This window comes from Eumetopias jubatus, unplaced genomic scaffold (assembly GCF_037043125.1).
Source record: "Eumetopias jubatus isolate StellerSeaLion01/CBP00866 unplaced genomic scaffold, mEumJub1_p1.0 scaffold_17, whole genome shotgun sequence".
NCBI lineage: Eukaryota > Metazoa > Chordata > Mammalia > Carnivora > Otariidae > Eumetopias > Eumetopias jubatus.
The window spans coordinates 26,672,527-26,696,847 of record NW_028274823.1 but is presented as its reverse complement, the minus strand read 5'-3'; the positions used below and the strand labels follow the sequence as shown (position 1 = coordinate 26,696,847).

Here is a 24,321-nt window from a genome sequence, read left to right as displayed (position 1 = left end):
CCCCTCTTAGAGATGCACAGTGACATCCCTATAGCGTAGGCTCTGACAAGTTCTGCAACGGAAACCACATAACGGGGGTGGATTTTGTTTAACCCACTGTCCTTCAAACCTACTCAACTGCAGAAGCCCCTTGTGTCCGGGCACCTCCATCAGCAGCGCCCCCCGTCTGCTTTGGGAAATGCTGCTGTGAGGGACGCACTGGGTGGAGTCCTGGATTCCGGTCCTGACTGTGGCACTTACTGGCTTAAGGCAAATTCTTATCCCCGGGGGACTTGCTTTTGTATCTTTCCCGCCTGCCCCCCTGCCACGTTGCCAGCAAGGCATAAATGGGACGCATGGCAGGTCTTTGAGCAGCATGACTTAAAGCCCTCAGCTTCATGGCCGAGACTCACCTCCGCCTTCTGTCCACCCCGAAAGCTGATGCCATCAGAGATGCACGACTGGAATTCGGCAATGGTGTAATACTCCACCTCAACAGAAGGGGGCTCTGGCGGCTTGGGCAGCTGGAACCCCTAAGGCAGAGAAGGGCTCAGTCAGCAAAACCTGCCTGATCAGAAGGGCAGCAGAGGTGGGAGGGTGGCGTTTACACCGGCTGGGGGGGCCACCGGCCTGAGGAAGGATCTGTCACACGTGGCTCAGGCTGTCTCCCCCAAGAGACTGTTCTCCTGAGCAGACTTTCCACTGCTACCTATGATTCACTTGAAACTCCTCTGCGCTATCACAACGATCAGTTAGCAATAGTAATTTCCACCCCAACATCTCGGGAGGTCCAGTTTGTAGGTGCTTCAGTGGCTAGGTCCCCAAAAGAAAATTACAAAGCAGAGAGGTTGTCGTAACAAAGCCTGTGCCAACTGCCCTGTGGGAGGAGAGCCACGTCCTTAAGTCGAGGTGAGGGCCCGCAGCGGTGACATCTGGCATCTCTTCGGGGGGGAGGAGGGGTGGAAAGGGGTGTGGAGGTGGGTGAGGAGGGCCCCTGGTGGCTCATCACGATGCTGCCAAATGGTCAGGCAAGCACCGAACCAAACTTGAGACCCTCTGTTCTGTGGGCAGGGTAGAACCTGCTGGATTGGTGACACCAGTATCTAAGCATGACATTCAAGGACACTCAGAATTTGGCTGTGGCCATCACTTCTGAGCCTTGTTTATTTACTTCACAAACGTTTATTGTGCGTCTTCTGGGTGCCAGACATCGGTCTAAGGCCCTGGGCATTTAACAGTGAACCAAGAGGACAGCCCCCTTGCCCTCATGAAGCGGACATCCTACTTTCATCTGGCCTCTCTACTGTGGTCAAAACGGATCTCATGCCGCCCCATTATTTTCAGCAGGTCCCAGTATCATACAAAGGGGTTAAAGCAAAACAAAAAAGTGTGTGGGGGGAGGAGGGAGCGGGCAGGGAGAGGGAAGCCGCTGTGGTGTAACAGGAAGACCTCAGAAGCCCTCTGCCTTGCCGCTGGACACGTGTGGGCTCCAATCCCAGCTCGGCAGCTCACCAGCTGTGTGGCCTTGGGCAAAGCCTGCGACCTGAGTCTCAACTTCCTTGTCTGTAAAATGGGTCATGAAGAGGATTACTGAGATATATACATAACTTCTGGTCTAGCCAGGGACACAGGACAAGCTCCACAAGTAGAAGCCAGAGCTGACCATTCCTTCTGAAACACCACCCTATTCCTTGGAACCTTCTGCATCCTTCACGGCTCGGCCTGGCCTAATCCTGCCAGTCATGGCCCAGCTGCCTTGGGTCGCAGTGAGCAAAGGGGCAGGAGGAAGCTGCTTTTGAGGGACTTGCCCTGCCCTGGTACCTGGCCCTGCAGGTGTGTGTGTGTGAGAGCAGACGCGGCGCAGGCCCCAGCCCAGCCCCGACACCCCGCCAGGTGGGATTCAGCCGCGTCTAGCCGCCCCGCGTTTGGTCCGTGTGGAAGGAACGACCCCGTTCTTGCCAAATTCGAGTCTGAAAATAATCCGCTGGGACTGAGAGAGATGGGAAGGGAGAGCTCACGGTTTAGTCGGGGAACACTCGAGGGGACAATGACAATGACGCAGGAGCTCCCCTGGGGCTTCTGGCCAGGGCAGGGGTGGTCTCATCCCCACAGGCCTCATCCTCAAAACCCGTTTACTGACGGCCCGCTCTTCCAGGGACGCTGCTCCCCCTCTCCAGGGCAGAGGTCATGGGCCACGGTGACCCTTACCACTAAGCCCAGTGAGACTTCAGGGACCTTTCTCCACACGGTGTGACAGCTGACACGGGAAACAGAAACCCTCCCACACCATCCCATTCCCTCCTTCCTGCAGCTCGAGGAGACGGCTGCCATTGTCCCCATCTTAGAAGGAAACTGAGGCTCGCGGATGGTGATGGACTTGCCCAGAGTCTTGCTATTCCTAAGTGTCAGAAGTAGAATATGAATCCACGCCCGGGAGGCTCGAAGCCCCATTCTTTTCCACTGCACCCCGCTACCCCTGAGGAGAGTTCTCTGTACTAGGGCTTCCGGCCTGCCACCAGCATCACCGCTACCTAAGCCCTGCACGCCAAGTGCGTATCTGCTTCCCTAATGGTCAGCACACCGGGACCTGCACCCCTAGGAGCCAGGGACCCCAGCAAGTTGAGCCTCTCACTTTCAGCCCACACGAGTCCTGGCTATTTACCCTTCCCCGGAGGGTGCTCGCCACGCTGCCCTCTGCCCTCGCAGGCTCTGGCATCCACCGCAACCACTGGCTACTCCTGGGCCAGGAAGGCGGAGCTGAAAGGCTTCCAGGCGCACATGGACGGCCGCCCCGTTTCCAGCCCCTGGCAGTGCCCTGGCCGGACACTCGTGCTGGCCAGTCTAAACGTTTATGTCTGCCAGTGGAGTGGCTGGGATGGATTGATTTAGCTCTGGAGTGCAGTGCGGTTCTGAATATAAACTGTCCAGCGAGGCCCCCGGGATGTCTGGGATCGCCAGGCTTTCCTCTCTGCCCCTGGCCCCACAAAGCTGGCAGCCTAGCAGGGCCCTGGAAAACGCCTGGACTGACAGGCACTGAAATGAGACGGCCAATGAGCTGGGGCCGTTAGGGTGCACGCCCAGAGACAGGAAGAAAACTGGGGGGAGAAATTCAGCACACGTACCAGGCTTGATTCTCTGCGAGGTGGAGGCCTTGTCCTTAGGTTCGGGGAGCCTAGAACAAGAAACATGGCTTCAGGAAGCCCAGCCAGACAATGGGCAACAGTGCTGGAACCTGCCTGCCCTAGGTACGGCCACCTCCCGAGCCTGGGACGTTCCTGGTTTTGTCCCACATTCTGGAAGGACCCATGCTCTCAGGCACTATAGTTTCTTTACTAGGAAACCACAGACCTTTAAGCTTCCTGGGCTGTGTTTCAGGGGATCCACAAACCCTCTAAAATGATATGCACATTTCAAAATGTACAAAGAGGCATTTTTCAGGAGAAAGGGTAAGTAGTTCTATCAGATTTTCAAAAGTTAGGAGGAGACTATGTCTATTTTTTACTCACTGCCAAATCCTTAGAAGCTGGCACGCTGCCAGGCAAGGGTGGGTGCCCAAGAAACACTTCCCGAGTGATTTGCCCAAAAGGTTTCAAGCACAAGAGCTAACTTAAAACCAAGTTCAGAACTAAGCTAAAAAACAGCTTTCCTCCAGATTTTAAGGACGGCTGGACATAAAGAGAAGCTGGTCTCATAACGTAGGACAATTTAACCTTGAACTGAAGATGCTGTTGAGCCAGGTAAGGACAGAGATTTGGAGGGAGCCAGGTAGCGGGTTTCTCTTATAAGGATGGAGGATATTCCTAAAGAAGGCCCTCTTAAACTGCTTGGGGAGAGGTAAAGCCATTCCTCCCAAGTCTTTTAGGCTTCCGGTAACTGGCGGGAGGCGACAGGGAAGGAGGGGAGGAGGGCTAAGGGCGGGAAAGATGTTCTACTGGCTGTCAGTCTGTAAAGCAGCCTTGCGCAGGGGGCCCCCATTTCCCAGCCTGGGGGACACACTGATCTGCAGTGTCACCATTCCTGGTCTCTTCTAGGGAAGGTGGGAATGCCAGCGGCTTACGTACTCCTGTAACTGATCTTCAGTGCAAGAGTTGTGAGGAATGGCCTTGTCCACCCATGATTAGCATGAAACAAGTCCACAGAGTGAGGCCAGGGTTGGGGTCAGTCTAGATCTCCCTGCACCCTGTCACCGCTTTCCAAAGAGCGGTACAGGGAGGACGCGGGGCTTAGGGAGGTTCTTACTGATCTGGGCCCTCTGTGGGGCAATCCTGGCCACAGCCGGTGAGCCCTGGGCCAGCTTGGAGACATTCCGCTCAGGGATGCTCAGGCCACTGCCACTGGAGGCATTGCAGAGGATGGGCAGGCTGATCTCCTTCTTGGTGACGGGGGCCTCAGGGCCCTCGCCTTCGGCCGGCAGAGTCTCCTTATCCCCTGACGCCTTCTTGTTCAGCAGGTTGCTGATCTCCATGATGTTCCCGATGATCTCCACTGGGCCTGCCAGATTCTTCTTGCGGGCTGGCAGGTCGTCCTTGGCTTTCTTCAGGTAAGAGGCTGGCGCCCAGCCCTCTTTGCCCAGGTACCTGCGGGGAGGGGGAGGGGGCGGAACATGGCATCACCCAAGCACGGCTGCCTGACCTCACACCCCACCAGGCTCCGTCTGGCTGGGCCCAGCTGAGCCTTTCCGACCGTGTTCTCCGACACCTGGCAATCCCACTACTCTGGAGGGGAGTGGAACTGAGGGCCGGTGGAAAAGACTTCTAGAACACCAATTCTTCCTGTCTCCTTGCTCTCTGCCTGATCCCTCCTGGTGTGGGCTCTCGTGCTCTGCAAAGTCAGGCAAATGTGGGACGTCAGGATTAGAAGACTCCTCAGATTCGGAGGTGCCCCAAAGGTAGACTTCACAGTAGCCTGCTGCCTCACAACAGAGAGGGCAATGCTAGAGATAAGAGCAGGTGTGAATGCGGAGCATTAGCTGGATACCCCCGGCAAAGGGAAGTGTTATCAGAGAGGTGAAGAAGCAGCAGAGGTAAGAGAAGGTAGGAGCCCCTCGACTTCTCGTCTCTGGTCCCTTGGGCAAGTCTCTACCCTGCAGCTCAATTTTTTTTCTCTTCTGCAACCTGTAGGGATAGAGTAGCTGCAAAAATTTATCCAGAGTGGCGCCTGGGTGGCTCAGTCTTTAAGTGTCTGCCTTCGGCTCAGGTCATAATCTCAGGGTCCTGGGATCGAGCCCCGCATCAGGCTCCCTGCTCCGCGGGAAGCCTGCTTCTCCCTCTCCCTCTCCCACTCCCCCTGCTTGTGTTCCTGCTCTTGCTAGCTTCTCTGTCAAATAAATAAATAAAATCTTTAAAAAAAATTATCCAGAAAGATAGGATATATTGAGACCTATTAGGAAGAGGCCTATAAAGAAGAGTGACCCGGTGGGTAAGGTATCAGTGCTACTGCAAGGGTGATGGACAGATCAAGTTTGCAGAACAAGTCAATAAACAGACTGGTACAAAAGGTAACATTTCGGGGCACCTGGCTGAATCAGTCAGTTAAGCGTCTGCCTTTGGTTCAGGTCATGATCCCAGGGTCCTGGGATCGAGCCCCGCATCGGGCTCCCTGCTCAGCGGGGAGTCTGCTTCTCCCTCTCCCCCTGTGCCTGCTCTCTGCACACGTGCGCTCTCTCTCTAATAAATGAATAAAATCTTAAAAAAAAAAAAAGGTAACATTTCAAATTAGGTAGGGACGAGGTATCAACCCACTTGGAGATGACTGATTACTCAGGAAAAGCAAGTGCGATCCTGGACTCACACCAGAGCAAAATAAAAAATGCAAGTTGTGAATATTTGCTTAATCATGGGGGTTGGTTGGGGCCTGGTTAGTACTTGGATGGGAGAAAATCTTTCTAAATAGGACTCCAAAAGCCAAAACCATAAATGGAAAGACTAAAAGCACATGACTGGATAAAATGAAAACCTTTGGTATGGCAAAACAAAACCAAAGTGAAACAAAACAAAATCAAAACAAAATCAAAACCCATAAACAAGAGCAAAAGGCAAATGACAGGGCTGGCTTAATTTGAGGTGATTTGATGACTTCTGAAAAGCAGCTTTTTCCTTTTTTCCCCATGGTGTTGAGAGCTTTTCCTCAAGCCCATGAAGAGCTTACTTCCTGGGCCAGCACTTGCTGGCCAATGCCCCTGAGTCTGGGTTGCAGTGTCCCTGTCTGCTCCCTGGGATACATCTGGCTCTCTGGAATGGCTCCTCTGTGCCAGATGTCTGACAGTCCCCCCTGCTCTTGCCTCCCTGATCTGACCTTGTTGGGTGTTCATTAGGTGAGAGAAAAAGGAACATGAAAGCTAAAGTTTCTATCAGCACGTCTGAGCTTTGCTGGAAAGCTTAGGTAGGAGCAGGCTTCTTATGTTCACACCACTGGAACGTACAGGCAGGCTGTCCCAAGCTCACTGGTCTGGCCCTCGCCCCTGTTTGGGGCTTGGAAGGCAGATATCAGTTAACAAATGGATGGAAGTCAAGGGGCTGGCCTGGCCTCCCAAGGTAATGGGTGCAGAGAGAAGCACAGAAATTTCAGAGGTGGATGGAAACAAAAAATGCAAAGATGCCTAATCTTACAGATGAGTCAAGATGCAAGGCTCAGAGAAGCCAAGCAAGCAGCAGAGGGCCTGAGGTTAGCTGTTGGCAGCATCTGGCCCAGAACCTGGTGCTCCCGTATCTCAGAGAAAAGATGAAGAAGAACCTGCTGGCTATTGCAGGTGTTCTCCTACGAGAACACTGGGGAGATGGGGAGCGGGGTCTCATGGGAGTGATGGTCAGGCCTGCTCACTGCCCTGAGTGCTCGCATTTCAAGCCCTGTTGTGTTCCTCTGGTGTTACATGGATAAAATTAGATTCCGGGCAGAGAGATCCAGGGGAATCAGGAGCGGCTATGTGTGTCTGGGTCCAGCTCTGCTCACATCTGCTTCCCAGCTCTGGAGAGCAGAATGACTCCAGAGGGAAGCAAACTGGAAAAGGAGGGAGAGAGGGAGAGGGAGAGGGAGGGTATGTGTGTGCGGGGAGAGGGGAGAAGACAGGCAGGAAATGAGGATCAACACAGAGCCTGGAATGGTGGGAAATGACAGATTTCAGGGGGTGTCTGGCAGCCTTCCTAAGGCGGAATCTTTTCAGGAGGGTTTTCTCAGTTGAAGCTCCCACTGAGCGCTAAAGGGTTAGGCCATGGGGACAAGAGCTGACGAGAAGAGACCGCTTGGAGTGACCTTGTTGGGCATTTTAAGAAACTAAAAGACCCCAGCAGCCTTGTAGATAACCCCCAGGCAAGTGGTTTAGGTTACCAGCCTGCCTTAGAATGTTTGCTGGCCTTTCCACGTTGACTTGTGGTTGCTGGATTTGGGGGTTGCGTCTAGTTTCTTAGAGAACGTGAAAGTTTAGGGGCAGTGGCTTTGGGCAACATATGTCTAGGCACACAGTCCTGTCTCACCCAACGGAGTAGAAAAGGACCCCTCAGCCCTCCTGACTGGTATGCATGGGGCCAAGGGCAGGGGCGGCTACGTCCTGTCAGGTCACATTAAGGCTGAATCCCATGTGGCCAGTGACCTTCACCCTACCTGTCAGCACAGCCCAATCTTGACACCATGGTCTGCTGTGGTCCGAGATACTGTCTCATGAGTGTCCACGTCCCTTGTTCAATCCTGTTCCCACTGTGGGAAATGGCTCAGAGCACACATCCCGCCCACAGTGGGTCGGCTTCCCAGGTATGATGGGCTGAGGAATGGTCCCCTGAGCCCACAGATACGGGACTGTCAGAAACTGGGTGAGATCATTACAGCTGAGCCACTTCTAAAGCACCCAAAAACATTTCCTGCAAACAAGGCCCCGCTGGGAGGGTGCTGGCCGGCCTCAGAGCCCCAGGGTAGAGGGGACTGGAGGGTAGGACTTGGTGGGGGAGAGGCGAGTGAAGCCCACAGGCTTGAGTTTGCTTCCAGGACTGCTGAGAAAGCTGAGAAAGCTCCCCACTCCCCTCCCCACACTCCCAAATGCGTTTCTCAGCTGGGAAATGTGATTCGGCCCTGCAAGAGGGAGGGGCAGGGGGAGGAGCCCTATGACCTAGGCCTGGGCTCAGGCCTAGCTTCTGCCCTGGCTCTCACGACCCCAAGAGCCAGCCCCGCAGAGGGGAATGGCCTGGGCAGAGCCGGCATCTGGGGCCCCCGGTGTTGAGATGTGGGCAGCAGGGGCTGCCCGCCAGGACCTCAACAAGGCTTGCAGATGCTGGCGCTTCGGGCAGCCTGAACTACAGAGCGCACCAGGAGGCCAAGGCCGGACACAGAAAACCAAATTCAGATGTGCTGGACCCTCTTGGCAGATGCATGGGTCAGGGATTGCACCATGGTCTGCAAGCTGAGCCGCAACTCTGGCTCTGCTTTCCGTGTCCCAGGAGAGAAGCTGCAAGACGAGCGCTCTGGTCGAGCTGTTCAGCCGTGCAGAAGCAGCCAAGCCCGGGCGGTGGGCGCACAGCTCCCGTCAGCATCTGCCTGCCACTGGAACCCACGGCCATTCTGCCTTCGGCCCTGCTACTCGGGGCTGGGGGCGGGGGGAGGGGGTGCAGAAGTAGCTCTTTCTTCTGCTGAGGCTCCTACCTGATGTACCACCAGCCCTCCAAATTCTTCCGGATCACTTCCACAGTGACGCCCTTCTCAAAGCCAATCTCGTCCTTGCTTTGGCTGGTGTAAGGCTGCACAGTGACGTACTTCTCCTCTGTGGGGAGCGAAGCAAGGAGGTGCGGTTATTTGAGGCTGAAGCACAGGCCCTCCTTCCTGTCTTCTCCTCCCCTGGCCTGGTCCTGCTTAGCTGGGTGCCTCACTGCTGCTCCCGGTGTGTGCAGAAGCCAGCCAGGGCCCCGAGCGGGCCGGCTCAGCCCTGGCAGTACAGTGCTGGCTCTCCCAGCCTCCCAGCCCACTAACAGCTGCCAGGGTGCTGGCTCCTGGGGTCCTCAGGGCCCCCAAAGCTCCCCCAGCGGAGGGCACAGCTAGAGGAACCTGCTCCTCGTGGGGTCTGAGGCAGGAAGTCCCTGGGATGCCTGGAGGCCCCCTGGCATGCCCTCCCCTTCCCTGAACATGCCATGCTTCCAACCGTGCCCTAGACTGATTCTCGGAGTCCCTCTCCCACCTCTACCCCTTAGGTCCTGCCTCTGTCTGACCTTCCGGCAGCTCCAGGGGCAACTCCTTGGTGAAGGCTCCCCTGACCACTAATCTGATCGCCTCATCAGGTCATTTCCCCCAGAGGATTGTGGGGAACATGCGTTCTATGGGAACAGTTACATGTGTTTTAAGACAAGGGTCTGGCGGCCAAAGAATTGATGGCAGCGCCGAGTGCAGCCTCGAGGCGGGGCCTCCCGGAGTGCCGAGCTGACCGCCCAGTTTGGCAGTGCCCGTGCGTGGAGCTGCCTGCTCCAGAGTCCCCCCAGGTACTGGGAAGGAGGCGCCCTATGGGAACTCAGGAAAACCTGGGAGGACAGGTGTGGGAACAGCTCCAGCTTCCTGGATCCCTTCGGCTTCTCTCCTGCAGGGGGCCCCTGCTGCCTCTGCCTGGGCCCTAGCTCAGGCTTCCAGGGAGGTGCTTCTCCTGTGACCCACAGCTGCCTGGCCACGGACACCCCGCCTCCTGGGTGGAGAGCCTCCCCAGGGGAACGCTCAGGTCTCGGGAAGACCCACACATATCCCCACCCTCACCGTCTGGGAGAATGAGGAGCTGAGCTAGACAGAACTGGCCCCCCAGCCACACCCTTTGAGCGGGTCACCCCAAACTCATGCTGGCCCCTCCAGCCTGTGCCCGGCACACAGTCGGGGCTCCAAAGGGACTAGGCAGTGCATCATTGAAGGGCAAGGCTGTCTGAACAGGGGCACTAAGTGGGAGGCTTTCTAGGAGCTCAAAATAGCAGGAGGCCGGGTTCTCAGATGCCTACCTCCCTCCTCCCAGCTCCCAACTGTGAGGGTAACTCCTAGACGCCTTAGCGGGACCCTGATGGGCGGCCTGGTTTGAACCTCTGGCAGGAGTCGGGGAGGGGGGCAGCTACCACCCCAGGCCCCTACGGCAGGAGGCCCATCTGTTCACGCTGGATTACCGGGGTCCCGCCTGTAGCCCGGCGCTGGACCGAGGTAGCAGCTCCCTCTGGGGTGGAGGTGGCTTCCCTGCTGAGCTGCAGGGGCCGTGCTGATGGGCCTGGCTGAATCCAAAAGGTCCCCAAAGGCAAAAGTAGGTGACAACCTGTGGGAGCCTCCACTATTCCTCAGCATGCTCTTCTCAACGGCGAGCTCTTCCCAGAGGCAGGCCTTTCTCACCATCGACTAACTCCTGGAAGCTTTCAGATTCCCCTCCAGCCATACTGAGGAGAGCTGCCAAGACTGCCTGAGAACCTCATCCAGCCAGATTCTGACTCGGGCCTTTGAGAAGTGCAGTGTTCTGCAGGCCAACCCTTGACGCTCCTGCCTGCTGCTGGTCCCACTCCATTTTCCAGTGGGGCACGGTCAATCCTGGCCCGGGCCGAGGCCAGAAGGGCAGCGCCAGGGCCCCGGGGATCTAGGGTTCTGAGGTTAGGGTGAGGCGAGGCCTGGGCTCCACATTTTGCCTTTGTTCAGCTGGGCTATTTTTAAAAGCCTGTGGTTCCAGCAGGAAGCCATCATTAAAGTTTTCCTAGGCAAAGTTGCTTTTCCAGGGAAAAATTACAGCCCTTCTCTTAGAAAGATCAGAGGGGCCCTGTCCTGCTGCATGGCAGCGAAGAGGACCTCACCAGGACGTGTGGGCTCAGGCTCCGGAGCCGTCAGGCCCGAACAGCAGCCTCTGCAGTCGGTGTGCTGAGGACAAGAGCATCAAGGGCTACGCAGGGGCCCTGCTCTCCCTTGACCCTCTCAGGGTGGGCAGAACCAGCATCTCTGTCTTACCCAGGAAAGCTGAGCTGCTCCTGCAAAAGGCCCTGTGCTTGGTGGCCCTCAGGCTGCCATGAACACAGATGTCTGGGAGTTTATGGTCCCAGGAAGAGGTCTGGCTGGCTCAGAGGTGTGTCCTGCCCTGTCACGGTGCAGGTTCTAGATGATGAGCACTCAGAGGGCAACTCTTCCAATCGGTCTGGGCGGGGGCTGACTTTTCTGTCAGGGTTGGCTTCGGTGGCGGAGGCGTGGCTTACCTCCAGGTAGACACGTGCCACGTAGGTCTCAGGTTCCCAGCTCCCAGATTTCCCCAGATGGAGCAGCAGAGCTGGCCCCTCTAGTGGACCAGGCCACACCCCCACCTGGGAGCGGGGGCGGGGGGTGGGGAGCCAGTAGGGAGGATGCCCGGACAGACTGAAATGGTCTTGGGGTGGGGGCCGAGTCATTCGGGGTGCTTCGGATCTCTAGAAGAGACCCTTAGGAATCAAAGTGGAGGAGAGGGGCGCTGTAAGCTCTGGGGGGCACCTCAGGGTTTCTGGGAAGCACTGAGGGGCTGTGGTCACTCTGACGTGCCATCAAAGGAGTTGGTGGCAACTCCACCCTAGGGAGGGCTGACCAGGCCGCCCAACTGGGTGGGTGGGTGGCTGGCTGGGGGAGGTGGACAGGCCTGTTTTGGTTTTGGAGGCGGGGGCTGGAGAGCCCTGCAGTTTCCAAACCACAGACGCCTCCTCTTTCAAATGCTTTCCCCTCCGTCAGCAGTCTCCCTGGCTCCCCTCCCGGCCCCCACAACCTACCCAACCCCACTGCAAGAGGCCTTTTGCTTCCAAAGGCCTGGTTGGTGGAGGGACTGGGGAGTGGAGGCCCTGGGGAAGCACAGCTTCTCTCTTGTCTAGTTGTATATGACCCACCGCCTGTTTCCCCCCATCAGCTCCGCTGTTAGCAGCGGACTTTCTCCCAGCCAACTTTCTGCAAGTTTGTCTTGGCTGCCTGATTTAACTTAGCCCTGATTTAACTTAGGGCTAAGACTGGGAAATAATGCTGTTTAGGTCTCTTATTGGAGGGATGGGGGGGGAGAAAGGGGGGGGAGAGAGAGAGTGAGTGAGAGACGGACGGAGAGTTGTGGGCTTGTGTTCACTTACGTATTTGCACATGTATGGCTGTCTATAGAACTACGCATTTTGCTGGGCATGTGCGTCCGTGTGTAGCACTGTGTGTAACTGAATGCACTGTGTGTGTACCTATGGTGGGGGGGTTACGTATGAGGCTGTACACGAAGCCGTACGTGTACTCGGCCGCCACTGCAGAGGGGTACATACGTCATGGCCGTGAGCAGCCGGCTGATGCATTTGTGAGTGTAAATGTGTGTGTGGAACGGGCTACATGTGCTTGCACAAGTGGAACTGTATGTGCGCGTGTGAGCGGCGTGTGTGGGCTGGAGGGGCTGTTGGGGCCGTCCACGGGTAGGCGCGTTCGTCACTTTTGAGTGGCCGTGAGCCTGTGGAGACGGAGTTGTGTGTGGGGCTTGGTGTATGATGGAGTCTGGAGCAGATGCTGGAGGGGATGGGGGGGAGGCCAGACCTTTGTCTCTGCTGTTTTTCCAGGCCAGCATCCCACTCTCCTCTGCTGCCAAGGCTCAGGGCTGCGTCCCAGCCCAGCCCCCCAGCAATGCTGCCCCACTGCTCCTAGGTCCAGGGTGCCTCTGCTTTACGTTCAAGCTTGTTCTTGCTGCTTCCATGACTTGACCTCCTGACCTGCTCCACCCTCAGGATAAGCTGGGCTCCCACCGCCTGGGCTCTGAGCGTGATGCCGAGCCAGCCACAGACGGTGGCCACCTCAGCGTCCAGGCTTGCTGGCCCGGGGCTTAGGGCAGATACCAAAACATGGTCTCAGGGTTGTTGAGGAACAAGCTTTGGGGGTGGGGGTGAGAGTCACAGGGCATCCCTGCTGCGCTAGAACACGCCCTTCCAGCTGTGCTCTCTGCGAGACAGAAGAAATGGGTCCCCGCTGGCTTGCGGGCTCCAGAGATGTTTAGGGGTTCAGAGGCTTGCCCCTAATCTCCCTACTTGCCAAGCTCCTAGATGTTGGAAAGGCCCTAAACCTACCAATGTCCTGATTGCCGATCAGCCTGGGTGGCAGGCCAGGGGCCTCCCTGTAATCTTGATCGGGCCCCCCACAAAGTGCCAATGCCTAGTGCTGAAGACGCTCAAGGCTCCTGGCTGAACCCGCCGCCGCCTTCAGAGCTGGCTGGGGCTGTGCCCCGGGACCAAGCCGGGACTGGCTTTTGCTCCCTTTCTAGTTTCCCTGGAACTAGCTGGCTGAAGGAGGGGGGCTGTGGGCTGGTCCTGCTTCCCACTCCGTGCCTAAGGAATGGCTAGACCAGCTTGGCTGAGGGAGCACCTTCTGAGAGGAAGCGGGCAACGAAGGGTGGATGACGCGTGGGACAGTGCCGCACGGACGAACGCACCCCACTTCTCTTCATCTGAAGCTTCCAGGGCAAACGTGGCCTTTCTTAGTCCAGCTGCCCCCACAATCACGTCGTGGGTCCCATGACCCCCACCCACCAGATGCTGGCAGAAGCCAGAGATACCCCCAGTTCCCAGGCAGCGCCCTGCGCCCTCCTCCCCGACGGCCCCCAGCCGCAGAATGTGAGAGAAAGTCTGGCTGCCGAATCCGGGTCAGGAGGCCACAGGGAAGAGAGGAGCAGAGCTGAGAGAGGAGGCAGGGCGTAAGCGCACGAGCGAGAGGGAGAGAGGCGGCAGCTGCGCATCAAGAGAAGCCAGCTCCCACAGTCACCTCGGCTGTGCTGCCTGTTGACCATCCCGCCCAGGGTCCACCGGCGATCCAGACGCCGCAGATGGGCCTTGCGTCTCTTGGATACTGGTGTGGGAGATGGCAATGGAACACGCGGCCGACGGAACCGGCGGAGAGAATGGAGATGGGGATGAGATGGGGCAGGGGAGTGATGGCGGGAGGGAAGGTTCGTACTCCCCGGTCCTCATCACAGGGATGAAGCCCCAGCAGCTCACACCTGCCGGACGGGGGCAGATCTGCCCGGTGACACCACCAGCACCAGGGGAAAGGCCATGGTTTATATCCGTGAGCCTGGGAAGGGCTGAGAACTTCGAATCCTAGCACCTGAGAGGTGAAAAGGGTCCTTGGCCCCAGCCTGGCACAGGGACGGCTCTCCAGGCAGTCGCGGGGCCCAGCATAGGGCCTGGCACGCGGCCGGTAGCTCGGAAATGTTGTGGAGTGAAATGCACACAGGGATGGATGCCATGGGCCTTGATTCTGCTCCTTCACTGCACACTGCCTGCTGGATTTGCAACCACAGGGGACCCGCCCCCCAGCTTCTCAGTGCTGCAGACCCCTCCGTCTAGCTCTCCGTCTCTGCGGTGGCATCTTGTGCTGCTCCTCTGGTTGCTGTAGCCCAGCTCCACCAGCCCTCTGCCTTCCTCTGGGCTGCCCCAGTGGAACGGACCCCAGACCAGGGCAACACCCCCGAGGCCCCCACCTCCTGGCACTGCAGAAGCTGGGTGGCAGGTTGCCCAAGTATAGGGGAGGGAGGCCAGCAGTCAAAGGAAAACTGTCCAGACACACCTGAGCCAAGTCCCCTGGGAAGTGTTTGCTTTCCTTGAGGGAGGAGGAGTGTCTTGTTTGACCTGCTTCTTGTAAGCAGGAGGCCTGGACAAAAGGTCGGCAGCAATGGATTCAGGTGATGCCTCACTGCCAGGTTACTGTGTCACCTGGGGCAGGCTTCTGTCCCTCGCTAAGCCTGTCCCCTCAACTGTCATGGGGGTTGACACCACCTGCCCAGGCATGGGAGGGGATAAGGGGCTCAACAGGCTCTGTAGAAAATAAACGAGGTCCTGTCTGAGGCCAGACTGGGAAGGACTCTGACAGCTGACCTCCCGGGCGGGTGTGTTCTGTGGTTTCCCTGTGGGCAGAGGCTGATGCCCAGGCCGGGGGCCCCCTTAGCCGTAAGTGGTATCTCTCTAGTTTCAACCAGGTATGAGGACTGTCTTGCTGAAGCCTCACAAAAGCCCTGAGCTGTCGGCACCATCCCCACATTAGAAACGGGAAACCAGAGACGCAGGGGTGTTAAGAAACCCTCTGAGTAACACACCTAAGTGTTGGGGGAGCACACAGATCTAGGCGGTCTGGCTCTGGAGCCCAGACTCTCGGCCTGATGATGTTCTTCCCCCTTGACTCTGAGCCCCTTAGCCCCCCAGCAAGGGAAAAGGCCCCAACAAGGGGCTGGTGCCGATGCAAAGCCCACCAGGGAGGAAGTTTCCAGGGCATGCGGGCACCGGCAGAGACCCAGGTTCTGGCTCTGCCTCTGCCACAAACTGACCCGGGGGCTCTGGGGAGGTGACACCTCTCTGGACCTCTCAGAGGCAATGGATCGGGTGCTTCACAAAAGCATCTTGCCAGTGTTGGGCGTGGCCCCCATCATCATCAGTGGGTAAGAGGGTCTTCAACCTCCACCCCAGTCCTCCTACCTCCTACTGCTAACCTCTCAGAGGAATACGAGCAGATACCAGAATGTCTGATAACAGAAATAAACCAAAACAGCCAACTGTCTCTTCTTTCCAAAGCAAGGAAACACGAGTCCTTCGGGGAGATTTGATGGGATGGCAAAAGGCCTGGAGGAGAGATGGCTGGACAGGGGACCGGGGTGGGCTAATCTCTTAGCCACATGGAGGTGGGTACAGAGAGACTGGTGGACACACCACAGAGATGCTGGGGCCTTCGGCTGGGAGACTGAACCCCGAGCCCTCCTGTCCAGCAGGGTGGAGATGCCCAAGATAGGATGATGAAATTCCTAGCTGCCCAAACACTGCTGGAGTCGGGGGGCGGGGGGGGTACTGGCACACAGGTCCTTTCAAAAGCATGCCTAGGGATCTATCTGAAAGAGGGTCACCCTGAGTGCACAGGCACACACACAAAACCTGCACTGGCCGCCTGATTCTTCCTCCAGCAAGGTCCAAGTCCTCTACAACCTGCTACTGCTTGTTCTCTGCAAAGTTCTCTCTTCAAGCCGGACAGGCTTCTGTGCACACACACCTCTCCAGCCTACTCAGTGTCCTCCGTCTCCTGACATCTCTGCTCTTGACAATCATAGCACAGCCTTTTCAGGCGGGGCTCCAATCACACACACACCCCTCAGAGTTGCTTACAAGCAGAATGCTTCATGGACAGGCATAGGGTGCAGTGGTGAAGAGCACTGGGCCAAGGAAGCTGACCGAGGCTCAAGCCTTACGAGGACAGGCATGTAGCTAACGGTCTGGAAGCCTCAGTTCCTGCATCTGGAAAAAGGGGATGATAACAGGGCCTCCTAGGGTGGTGGGGAAGGCCTTTAAAGTACCAGGCCACACACTTGGGAGTGAATAAGACCTCACCCTACATCCTAGGGATTGTTATTCCTGAGAGACCCGGGGGTGACCCCAGCGTGTGGAAGTGGGCAGGAGGAGCTCAGGGGCTAAAATCCTCTACTGCTGCAGAGACCCAGAGATGAAATTGGGTGCAGGCCCAGCCCCAGGGCTCTGGAGCAGCCAGGATGGACCGAGCCCCCAGCCTGAACACGCAAACCCTTCCCGATGGACCCTGATCCCTGGAGACCTGTGAGGCAGCAGGGTGGGGCTCCAACCGCCCACAGTAACTGATGTTCAGGGGAAGGCGGAAGAGGGAGCTGGTCCTTTGCTTGGCAGGCTGCTTATTTTGGCCTGGGCAGCATGGAAGGGAGGGGGTGTGTATGGGGGGGAGATGCAGGCCTGGAGGTGGCCTGAGCCCTGGGTGACAGGCCTCCATTGCCCTGGCTCTCAGATGTGCCCGTTTGGACCATCCCTACTGACCGTTAGGGCAAGCGTTCCTGCCCGGACATGGGGGGGTTTGGCAGTTACTAGGAGCAGGCAGCCAGGAACTGGAGGTGGCTCAGACTCCCTGGGCTCAGGAAGCCTGCTCTGGCGAATACCGGAGTCCACAGACAGGCTGACCAGGCCAGCGCTGGCCCGGCGGGGGTGGAGGTGGGGGTGGGGGTGGGGGAGGGCAGGCACTTTGAAACGCAAGGAGAAAACGCCAGAAAAACCCCACCAGGCCAGAGCTAATCAGAGGGGCTAGTGGTGCAGGGGCCACTCTGTGGTTCCTGTTACACCAAGAAATGACTCAGACTTGCTCTCTGTGTCTGCACTCCTGGCCAGGATAACGGACGCCCAGAGCAGAAACTGTGTGCACACAGCCCCGTGGGGTCATCCTTGTGGCAGAGAGCACCATGTGGGGTCAGGAAGGCAAAGGTGGGGTTCTCTATGGTGTCCACCAGAGGAACTGAGGGCTTCTGCAGGGAAAGGGAGCTTTGGTGTCTAGTCCTAAGACTGTTCTCTCCGGTCTCTGCCCCAAAGTTGCCAAAGCCTGAGACCCACACTCCAGGGAAATTTCCCCTCTAATGTGAATCCCATGCAGGGCCAGCAGGGACAGACCTGGGACATGGCCCAGCTCCTCTGAGGGGTTCTGATGATTTTAGGGACGAGTGGGAAAGCTACCTCCAGAGGAAGTGGGTTCACTCCAAGGGCCAGAAGTGGGGTGGGCACCAATCCCTGAGGATCTCGAGGCAGCCTGCTCCCCACATGTGCCTCATTTATTCCCCCTCCCCTTGAACCTGCAGGCCCTCACCTTCCCCAGTCTTGGAGGTGTTGATGTCTGAGTCATCCCGAGTACCATTCTGGGCCTCCAGGTAGGTGGCAGGGACCCAGCCCTGCTCCTCAGAGGTGCTCACAAACCACCAGCCTGCAGAGGAGACAAGAGAGAACACGGTCATGAGCACCCAGTGGGATGGGGGTGGGGTGGGTGGGGGAGGGGACAGGGCACAGAGCCAGACAGCCTGGGCACCCAGCAAACGCCTGGCTCACGTCCAGCCTCAAGAAGCCTGAGCCACACTAAGAAGCAGCCAAGGCACTCCTCGAGAGGAGAGTGATCCACACTTACACTCGATGTTCGATGGAAAAACTTAACAATGAAAATGAAACAGGGATATGTCCAATGTGTGAAAATCACCCTGTAGGAAAGGCCAAGGAAGCTCCTGCTAAACACAGAGACCATTCGAGGTCTCTGAAACCCAGAAGGACTCCTGGTGTGGCTGCGAGTCTGGTGTTCTCTGCTTTCAGAGGGATCCAGAGATACATGCATCACGGTGACCTGCGGGTGGTCGCCGTGCCCCTTTCCCCATCATGGGTCAGTGGCATTTATACGTCGGTGCTACTCACGGCCGCCCTTAACTGTGTTGACATGTCAGTCACACTAAGTGGGCACTGCACCCCTGAATGACCCTTGATGGTCGTGGCCAAATGATAAAAGCTCACTCCTTTTCTTTCTCGTTCGTTGGTTAGTTCATTTATCATTTAAACAAATGCTGACTGAGCAAAATACTCTGAGCACCCAGGTCCCAGGACTCCACTCACTGCCTTCAGTCTCTTCCCAGAAGGTACTCTTCACAGGATCTTGTCTTTGCCCCCAACTCATTCCGATCCTGCTCTACCCCCAAAGCGATCTGGCACTGACTCTCTTTTTTGTCCATGACCAAGCTCTCTGTCTCCAAATATGGACAGTGCCCTGGCAAGAGATCCTGGGCTTCTCCTGGGGCAGCACGTGACCCCATCGCTGCCCACGGCAGGGAGTCGCTGCCCGGGAAGGGGGACCACTGGGAGCCTCCCGGCTGCTCCTCACTGGGAGGTAGAGGCGGCTGCCTGAGGGACAGAGGAAAACAGTGCCACCCCTGCACAGGCCCTCGGCACCCTGAGACACCTCCTAGGTCTTCCGCTAGGTCCCCGCTGCCCCATGGGAAAGGCCTGGGAGAGTGAACAGCCTGTGATCCAGTCTCGAATGCCCACCGCAACCCCGCCCTCCTGGGAGCTCCACCCCAACACTCTGCTTGCAGCTCTGCAAAGCCCACAAGACGCGGTAACGTCTGTACAATACCGTGACGACGGATGTGTCATTACATGCTTGTCCCACACAGTACCGAGAGTGAACCCTAATGTAAACTACGGATCTGAGTGACTGGGACGTGTCAGCACAGGTTCATCCATAACAAGTTGAACCACTCTGAAGGGGGGCGGTCCCTGCCTGCATGGGGGCAGGAAGCATACAGGAAACCTCTGTTATGCAGGTCAGTTTTACTCTAGACCTAAAACCGCTCTAAAAAAATCCCAGTTTTAACCAACAAACAGAAAAAGCCTTGGACGAGCGGTCTGGAAGCTCAAGGCCCAGGCTTCTTTGGCTCAGGGGCCTTTGTTGGGTCACTGTCCCCTCTGGAACCCAGGGTGGAGGCCTTCCCCCCTTCCATTCTCTCCTCTGCTAGAGTCGGTCTTTCCCCAGAGTGGGATGGGTTGGGGGGGGGGGGCACATGCATATCCTGGGCCACCAAGGGTGCTCCAGGGCGCAGCACTGCTATTCTCCTAGGAGCCCCAGGCCAGAGCCGTGTGGCTGCTTCCAAGGCGGTGGCTGATGGAGGCCCCAAAGAAACTGGAAGGCATCAACTCGCAGGGGTCTTTTCCCCTTCTCTTGGCTTCTGGGGGAGCACTCTTTGGAATTCTAGCCGTTTCCGCCAAGAAGCACCAGCCCCGGGGGCTCTTCCACAGAGCCTGACCAGAGGCCATGGAATAGGGTTCCCATCTCATAGAGCTTTTCTACCACGAAGGTAGCTCTGCCCCTTTGACCGCAGGAGTGGGCATGCCTGGTCATCTTCTGACGGATCTGTCCTCTCCCTGCACACTGTAACGGTTCTGGGGCTTTCTCAAGAACTGACACGGGTGCTCTAGCGATCTGAAGGCTAAGTCCCCTGTAAACCAGGAAATGCAGGGCTATGTGGGAAGAGATGGCCTGAGAGTGAAGCAGCATCACAGTGCAGAGATGGAGAAAGTCAGTCCTGATTAATATCTTTCGAGCTTCAGGTTCTAAGTGGGCTGAAGCTGGACCACCCTGCTGGACTCCCTAATTACAGTGAGCCAGTGACCTTCCGTGTTATTTAAGCCAGAGCAGGTTTCAGTCACAGGAATGGAGTGTCCTCAATAACGCCATCTCTACCCAGCAACCACCAAGGTTCACGACTGAAGGTCCGCCATGGTGAGTCAAATCTGGAGATGAAATGCCAAGTCCACGGGGCACCTGCCACCACAGACCTCAGCCGGTAGGACAGAGCCCTCTGAGCCACTCTCGGTAACCAGTACCTCCCCAAATTCCCACTCACCAGGATAACCTCCAAGAGCCCACAAAGAACAGTCACCATAATTGCCAACTTGGAGTCACTTTCGGGAGGGTCTTAAAGACTGAGGCTCTCCCATGCTCCCCAGGTCCAGGCCCCGACGCCAAAAGCACACGGGTTTTGGTCCCCATACCTCCAGGCCCTCACCGACCTGACCACCCCCAGTTCTGCCCCCGCAAAGCCAAGCCAAATCCCAGTGGGCTACAGACATACCCTGAAGGCCTGCCCTCAAAGAGGAGCTCTGCTTCCCAGGAGAGGGCTTCCCCAGGATGGGCCTGGGCTGGAGCCAGGGATCTTACGGTCATTGGAAAAAAACGGGGATGTGCCCGAGAAACAGTGGAACTTGGAAGCATGTGTCTTGGTGAGAATTTGCCAAGATCCCTCCATTCGCAGCCCCTCCCAGCCTCTTCTATACCAAGGTGTGCCACTGCCAACTCCACCCTCTGAAACAATCCCTTTCTGTCTCCACTGGGAGAATATGCCCTTCTTTCTTTGTGCGAGCCGGGGCTTCCCAGGAAAGCAGGCAATTTGGTGGTCTCCTGGATGGCCGCAGTCAAAGCCTTCTGTTTCTGAAATTTGGGCTCCAAAGTCATCCTTAATCAAGGTGAAGGAGGCAAGCCCCTCTGTGGGCACCAGGAGGGCTGAGGTGGGGGGAGGAGGGAGAGATTTTCTCCATCAGTCCCAACTGAGCTTGCCTTTGTCCTCATCTGGTGTGAAGTGAGTCCATCAGCCTACTGACCTCCTGTTTTCTCCCCCTCCCCCCAGGGCCATATTGGGGACCAGCCCCTGTATGGACCTTTTTTTCCCTTGTATCCAAGGGCCTCATAATCCCAGGGTTCAGGTCCCTCTTCTGCTGGCGTTGTCTCCCCTATCTCCTTATTTCATCCTCCGAGAATCCTTCCTTGTACATCCTGCTCCCTCCTTCTCCCCCGAGTCCTTAACAGTTCTGCTGAGAACAGTGGCCTGGGCTTCCACTCCAGCCCTGAAATGTGCAGGGCTAGGCTGAGTGGCTCCGAGGCTCAGGTCTCTCCTGCCTCACGCCCTGCAGAGAGTTGCCTGTTGCTGGCTTGGCTGCGGGCACCTCCACCGAGCAGAGGAGGACAGGCTCAAACACCGCCCAGGTGGGCATGGGTGAATGTGGGCAGAGGGGCCCACCCCAGCTCCATGCAGACCTCCCAGGAGCCCTGGCACGGGTCACATGGTCGGGCCTCTGGGGGAGGCTCCCTGGGCCCGTGCCCACCCACAGCTGCTGACAAGCCTCTCCCAGAGGCCAGCAGCTCAGACGTCAGTTGCTGTAACCGGGGCTCCCGACCAAAGTCCCTGCTACTCCCCCAAGGATCAATTAGAGCCTGAACCCCTGGGGGTGGCCCAGCTGGCCAAGAGGGCTCAGGCATCAGCCAGCCCTATGGGACTCCCAGGCTCACCTCCAGTGCCCATGGCATCCTCTTTTCCACAGAGGCGGACAGTGTGTGGGCTGCACGTGGGGGTAGGTATGGACAAGGCTGTGTATCTTTTGAGTACACGGGACGTGCGTTATGCCCATGTGCATATCCACGTGGGTGTGTGCATTTGTTCTTGTGATGATGATTATGGTCAGGTGCTAACTTTACATACGTTATTTAACCTTCAAGAATCTTGTGCAGTGTTACTGTCATCATCATCCCCACTTTACAGATGAGGACATTGAGGCAAAGATGATGATTAGGAAGGGGCAGAACTGGAACCCAACGAACCCAGGCAGTCGGGCTCCAGGAACCACATTCTTAACCACCACGGAGGTGGATAAGGAATTTATCTGCCTTGTGTGCACAAGGGTAGAGGTGACTCCTTGAGCACGTGTGCCCCGGGGCGCTGGTATGTGATACATGTCGCCGCGTATGTGATTTGTGTGTGTACAGGATGAGCAGAGATGCGGGGCTGTGTGTGTACTTGAGTGTGTAGAGGGGAGGGTCCTTTGGAAGTAGAGGGTAATAACTAGGGATCTAGGGTCAGAAAGACATAAATTCAGGTCTTGGCTTGCTACTTCTTGTGTGATCTTGGGCAAATCAGTATCTCTCTCCGAGCCTCCGTCTCCCCTCCCTGATACGGGGATAATTAATGGCGCTTAGCTCCTAAGGTTGTTGAAGTGGATGAGATAGAAGTAGCTTAGCTTGGGGCCTAGCACAGAGCTGGAGGTCAAAAACCTTGAGCTGTTACCAACATGGTGGTGGTTGTTCGGTATTCTCCCAAACTAACCGTTAGCACCCAGGGGTAGCCAGGTGGCGTCTTTGCCTGCAGAGTAGATCAGGAGACACTCAATACAGCTTGGCGAATGGAGTGTGAGTGAGTGAGTGAGTGAGTGAGTGAGTGAGTGAGTGAGTGCGTGCGTGCGTGTGCGCGCGCGCGCGCCCATGTAGTTAATCTGTGGAGTCTGGGGGCTGCCTTCAGGGGTTCCAGAAGAATGGGAGGAGTGACCTCTTACTCTTTCCTTAGCTGATGCCATTCGTGATAGCAAGCATGATGGGAAATGGGGCCAGGGGGAGGGGTGTCTAGGGTTTCCCGCCTTGCTCCATACATGTCAGGGTTATCCTCAGCCTGGCTCCTCACACAGTCCCCCGGAACAGAGGGCCTACAGCTTCCTCTCGCCTGTCCTACCGCCTTGAGGGCAGAGCTGAGCTTGCAGCAGGCAGCCAGGCAGATGAGGAAACTGAGGCACAGAGCCTAAGTGCTGGAGCCAAAGATCTGAGTCTGAATCCCGTCTCTGCCACTTCCATGCCCTGTTGCCTCAGGAAAGGGACTGAGCCTGCAAAAGGACTTCATCTGTGAAACGGTAAGACTACCATCTGCCTTGCAGGCTACTGGGAGGATGGGGAAGACCGAGAACATCACAGAGGGTCTGGCACATAGGTGCCCCCTAAATGGAAGCTATGAGCTTTACCGGGGGACTCAAGCCACAGAATGTGGAAGGTCAGGTGGCCAGCACTCACGGATGCCCAGGGACCAGTCTGAGTCACCTCGGCGTTTTTCATGTCCCCAGGAAGGTGGGTCCACACTCCCAGCTGGCCTCTGCTAGGCTTTCCCATCCTCTCAGCCTTCGTTCTTGGGAGAGGAAATTTACTGAGGTTTCATGAGAGGACTCATCATTGGACTGATGAAGTGGCCAGAGCTGGGCTCAGATGGGGATGGCCGTTCTGCCTGGCTGCCAAACCTGGCCTTGCCCTGAGAAGTCAACCCTTGTTTCTAGGCAAAAGGGGAAGTTCTTTTTTGGAAGGAGGTGGGGAACAGAAGATGGCAGAGACCTCCCAGAGGGCCTGGGCTGGCTTGGAGACCCCTCAGCAGACCCCTGCACTCCAGCCTGGCAGCCGGGCACCTGGGGTGCCCTTATGCTGACATGTCTCCCCACCCCCCACAGGGGGCAGGAGAGGGGCTACCATGCCTGTTGCTTTGAGTGGGAAACTGCAAACCGTTGCAGAGGGGCCCCCGAGAAGGGAGCCCCCCCACACACACACACACAGGATGTGCAGGAGAAGCCTACATTCTGGGGGCTCTAGCTGTGATCTTTGGAGCTAAGTCCCCAGACTGGAGAAGCTGTCTGGGAGAATCCCTAGCTGGCCAGTCCCTTGAATGCTGCCTGAGCCTGGATGTTCCTTCTCCGAGGGCCATGTTTCCACATGTGCCAGAAGAATGTAATTCAGCCAGGCTGGGCAACAGGCTGGGGCCCAGCCTTCTCCAGAGGGCAAAGGCCCAGAAAGAACAGCAATGTCACTTGTCATAGCAGCCAACCCTGCTTGTGGGCCTCAGTAAGAACCCACTTCACAGTGGCCCAGGGGCTGAGTGGGGAGAAGGCCACCGGGGCAGCCTGGCCTGCACCTCCAGCTCAGGGCAGGGAAGGGGGACCACCCATCTTAGGCGGGGAAGGGGATCCCCAGCCCCAAGAGGGAAAAGCTCAGGCCCAGAAGCCAGACCCTCCCTCTTCCCTCAGCCCCAGGCTGAGCATAATCCTCAGCTGTTGGGCCAGTTTCAAAGCCCCCTAAAATGGACTCTAACTGGGGCTTGGCACACTGGCACTGGGGGAGGGACAGAAAGAGTGGGAGAGGAGATGGAGACACAGAGAGAGACAGAGTCAGAGGTGGGGACAGACAGAAGGTGGGGATGGGAGGACCTGGGCCAGGGGCCGGGGCCTTAACCTCCCGAAGAGG

General features: G+C 57.1%; 1 protein-coding gene across 2 annotated transcripts in view; it reads right to left on the bottom strand.

The window, feature by feature from the left end:
* Positions 1-24,321, bottom strand: part of SH3PXD2A (SH3 and PX domains 2A) — a 227,836-nt gene that overhangs the window by 3,546 nt on the left and 199,969 nt on the right. The window contains exons 9-14 of one of the 2 annotated variants that reach the window (XM_028098787.2): positions 17,557-17,670; positions 13,684-13,767; positions 8,605-8,722; positions 4,219-4,556; positions 3,102-3,151; positions 393-512 (exon numbers count right to left, since the gene is read on the bottom strand). In XM_028098787.2, the coding sequence (XP_027954588.1) occupies positions 393-512; positions 3,102-3,151; positions 4,219-4,556; positions 8,605-8,722; positions 13,684-13,767; positions 17,557-17,670 (824 nt within the window). The remainder of the gene's footprint in view (positions 1-392; positions 513-3,101; positions 3,152-4,218; positions 4,557-8,604; positions 8,723-13,683; positions 13,768-17,556; positions 17,671-24,321) is intronic. The other variant, XM_028098789.2, reaches the window with a different exon arrangement.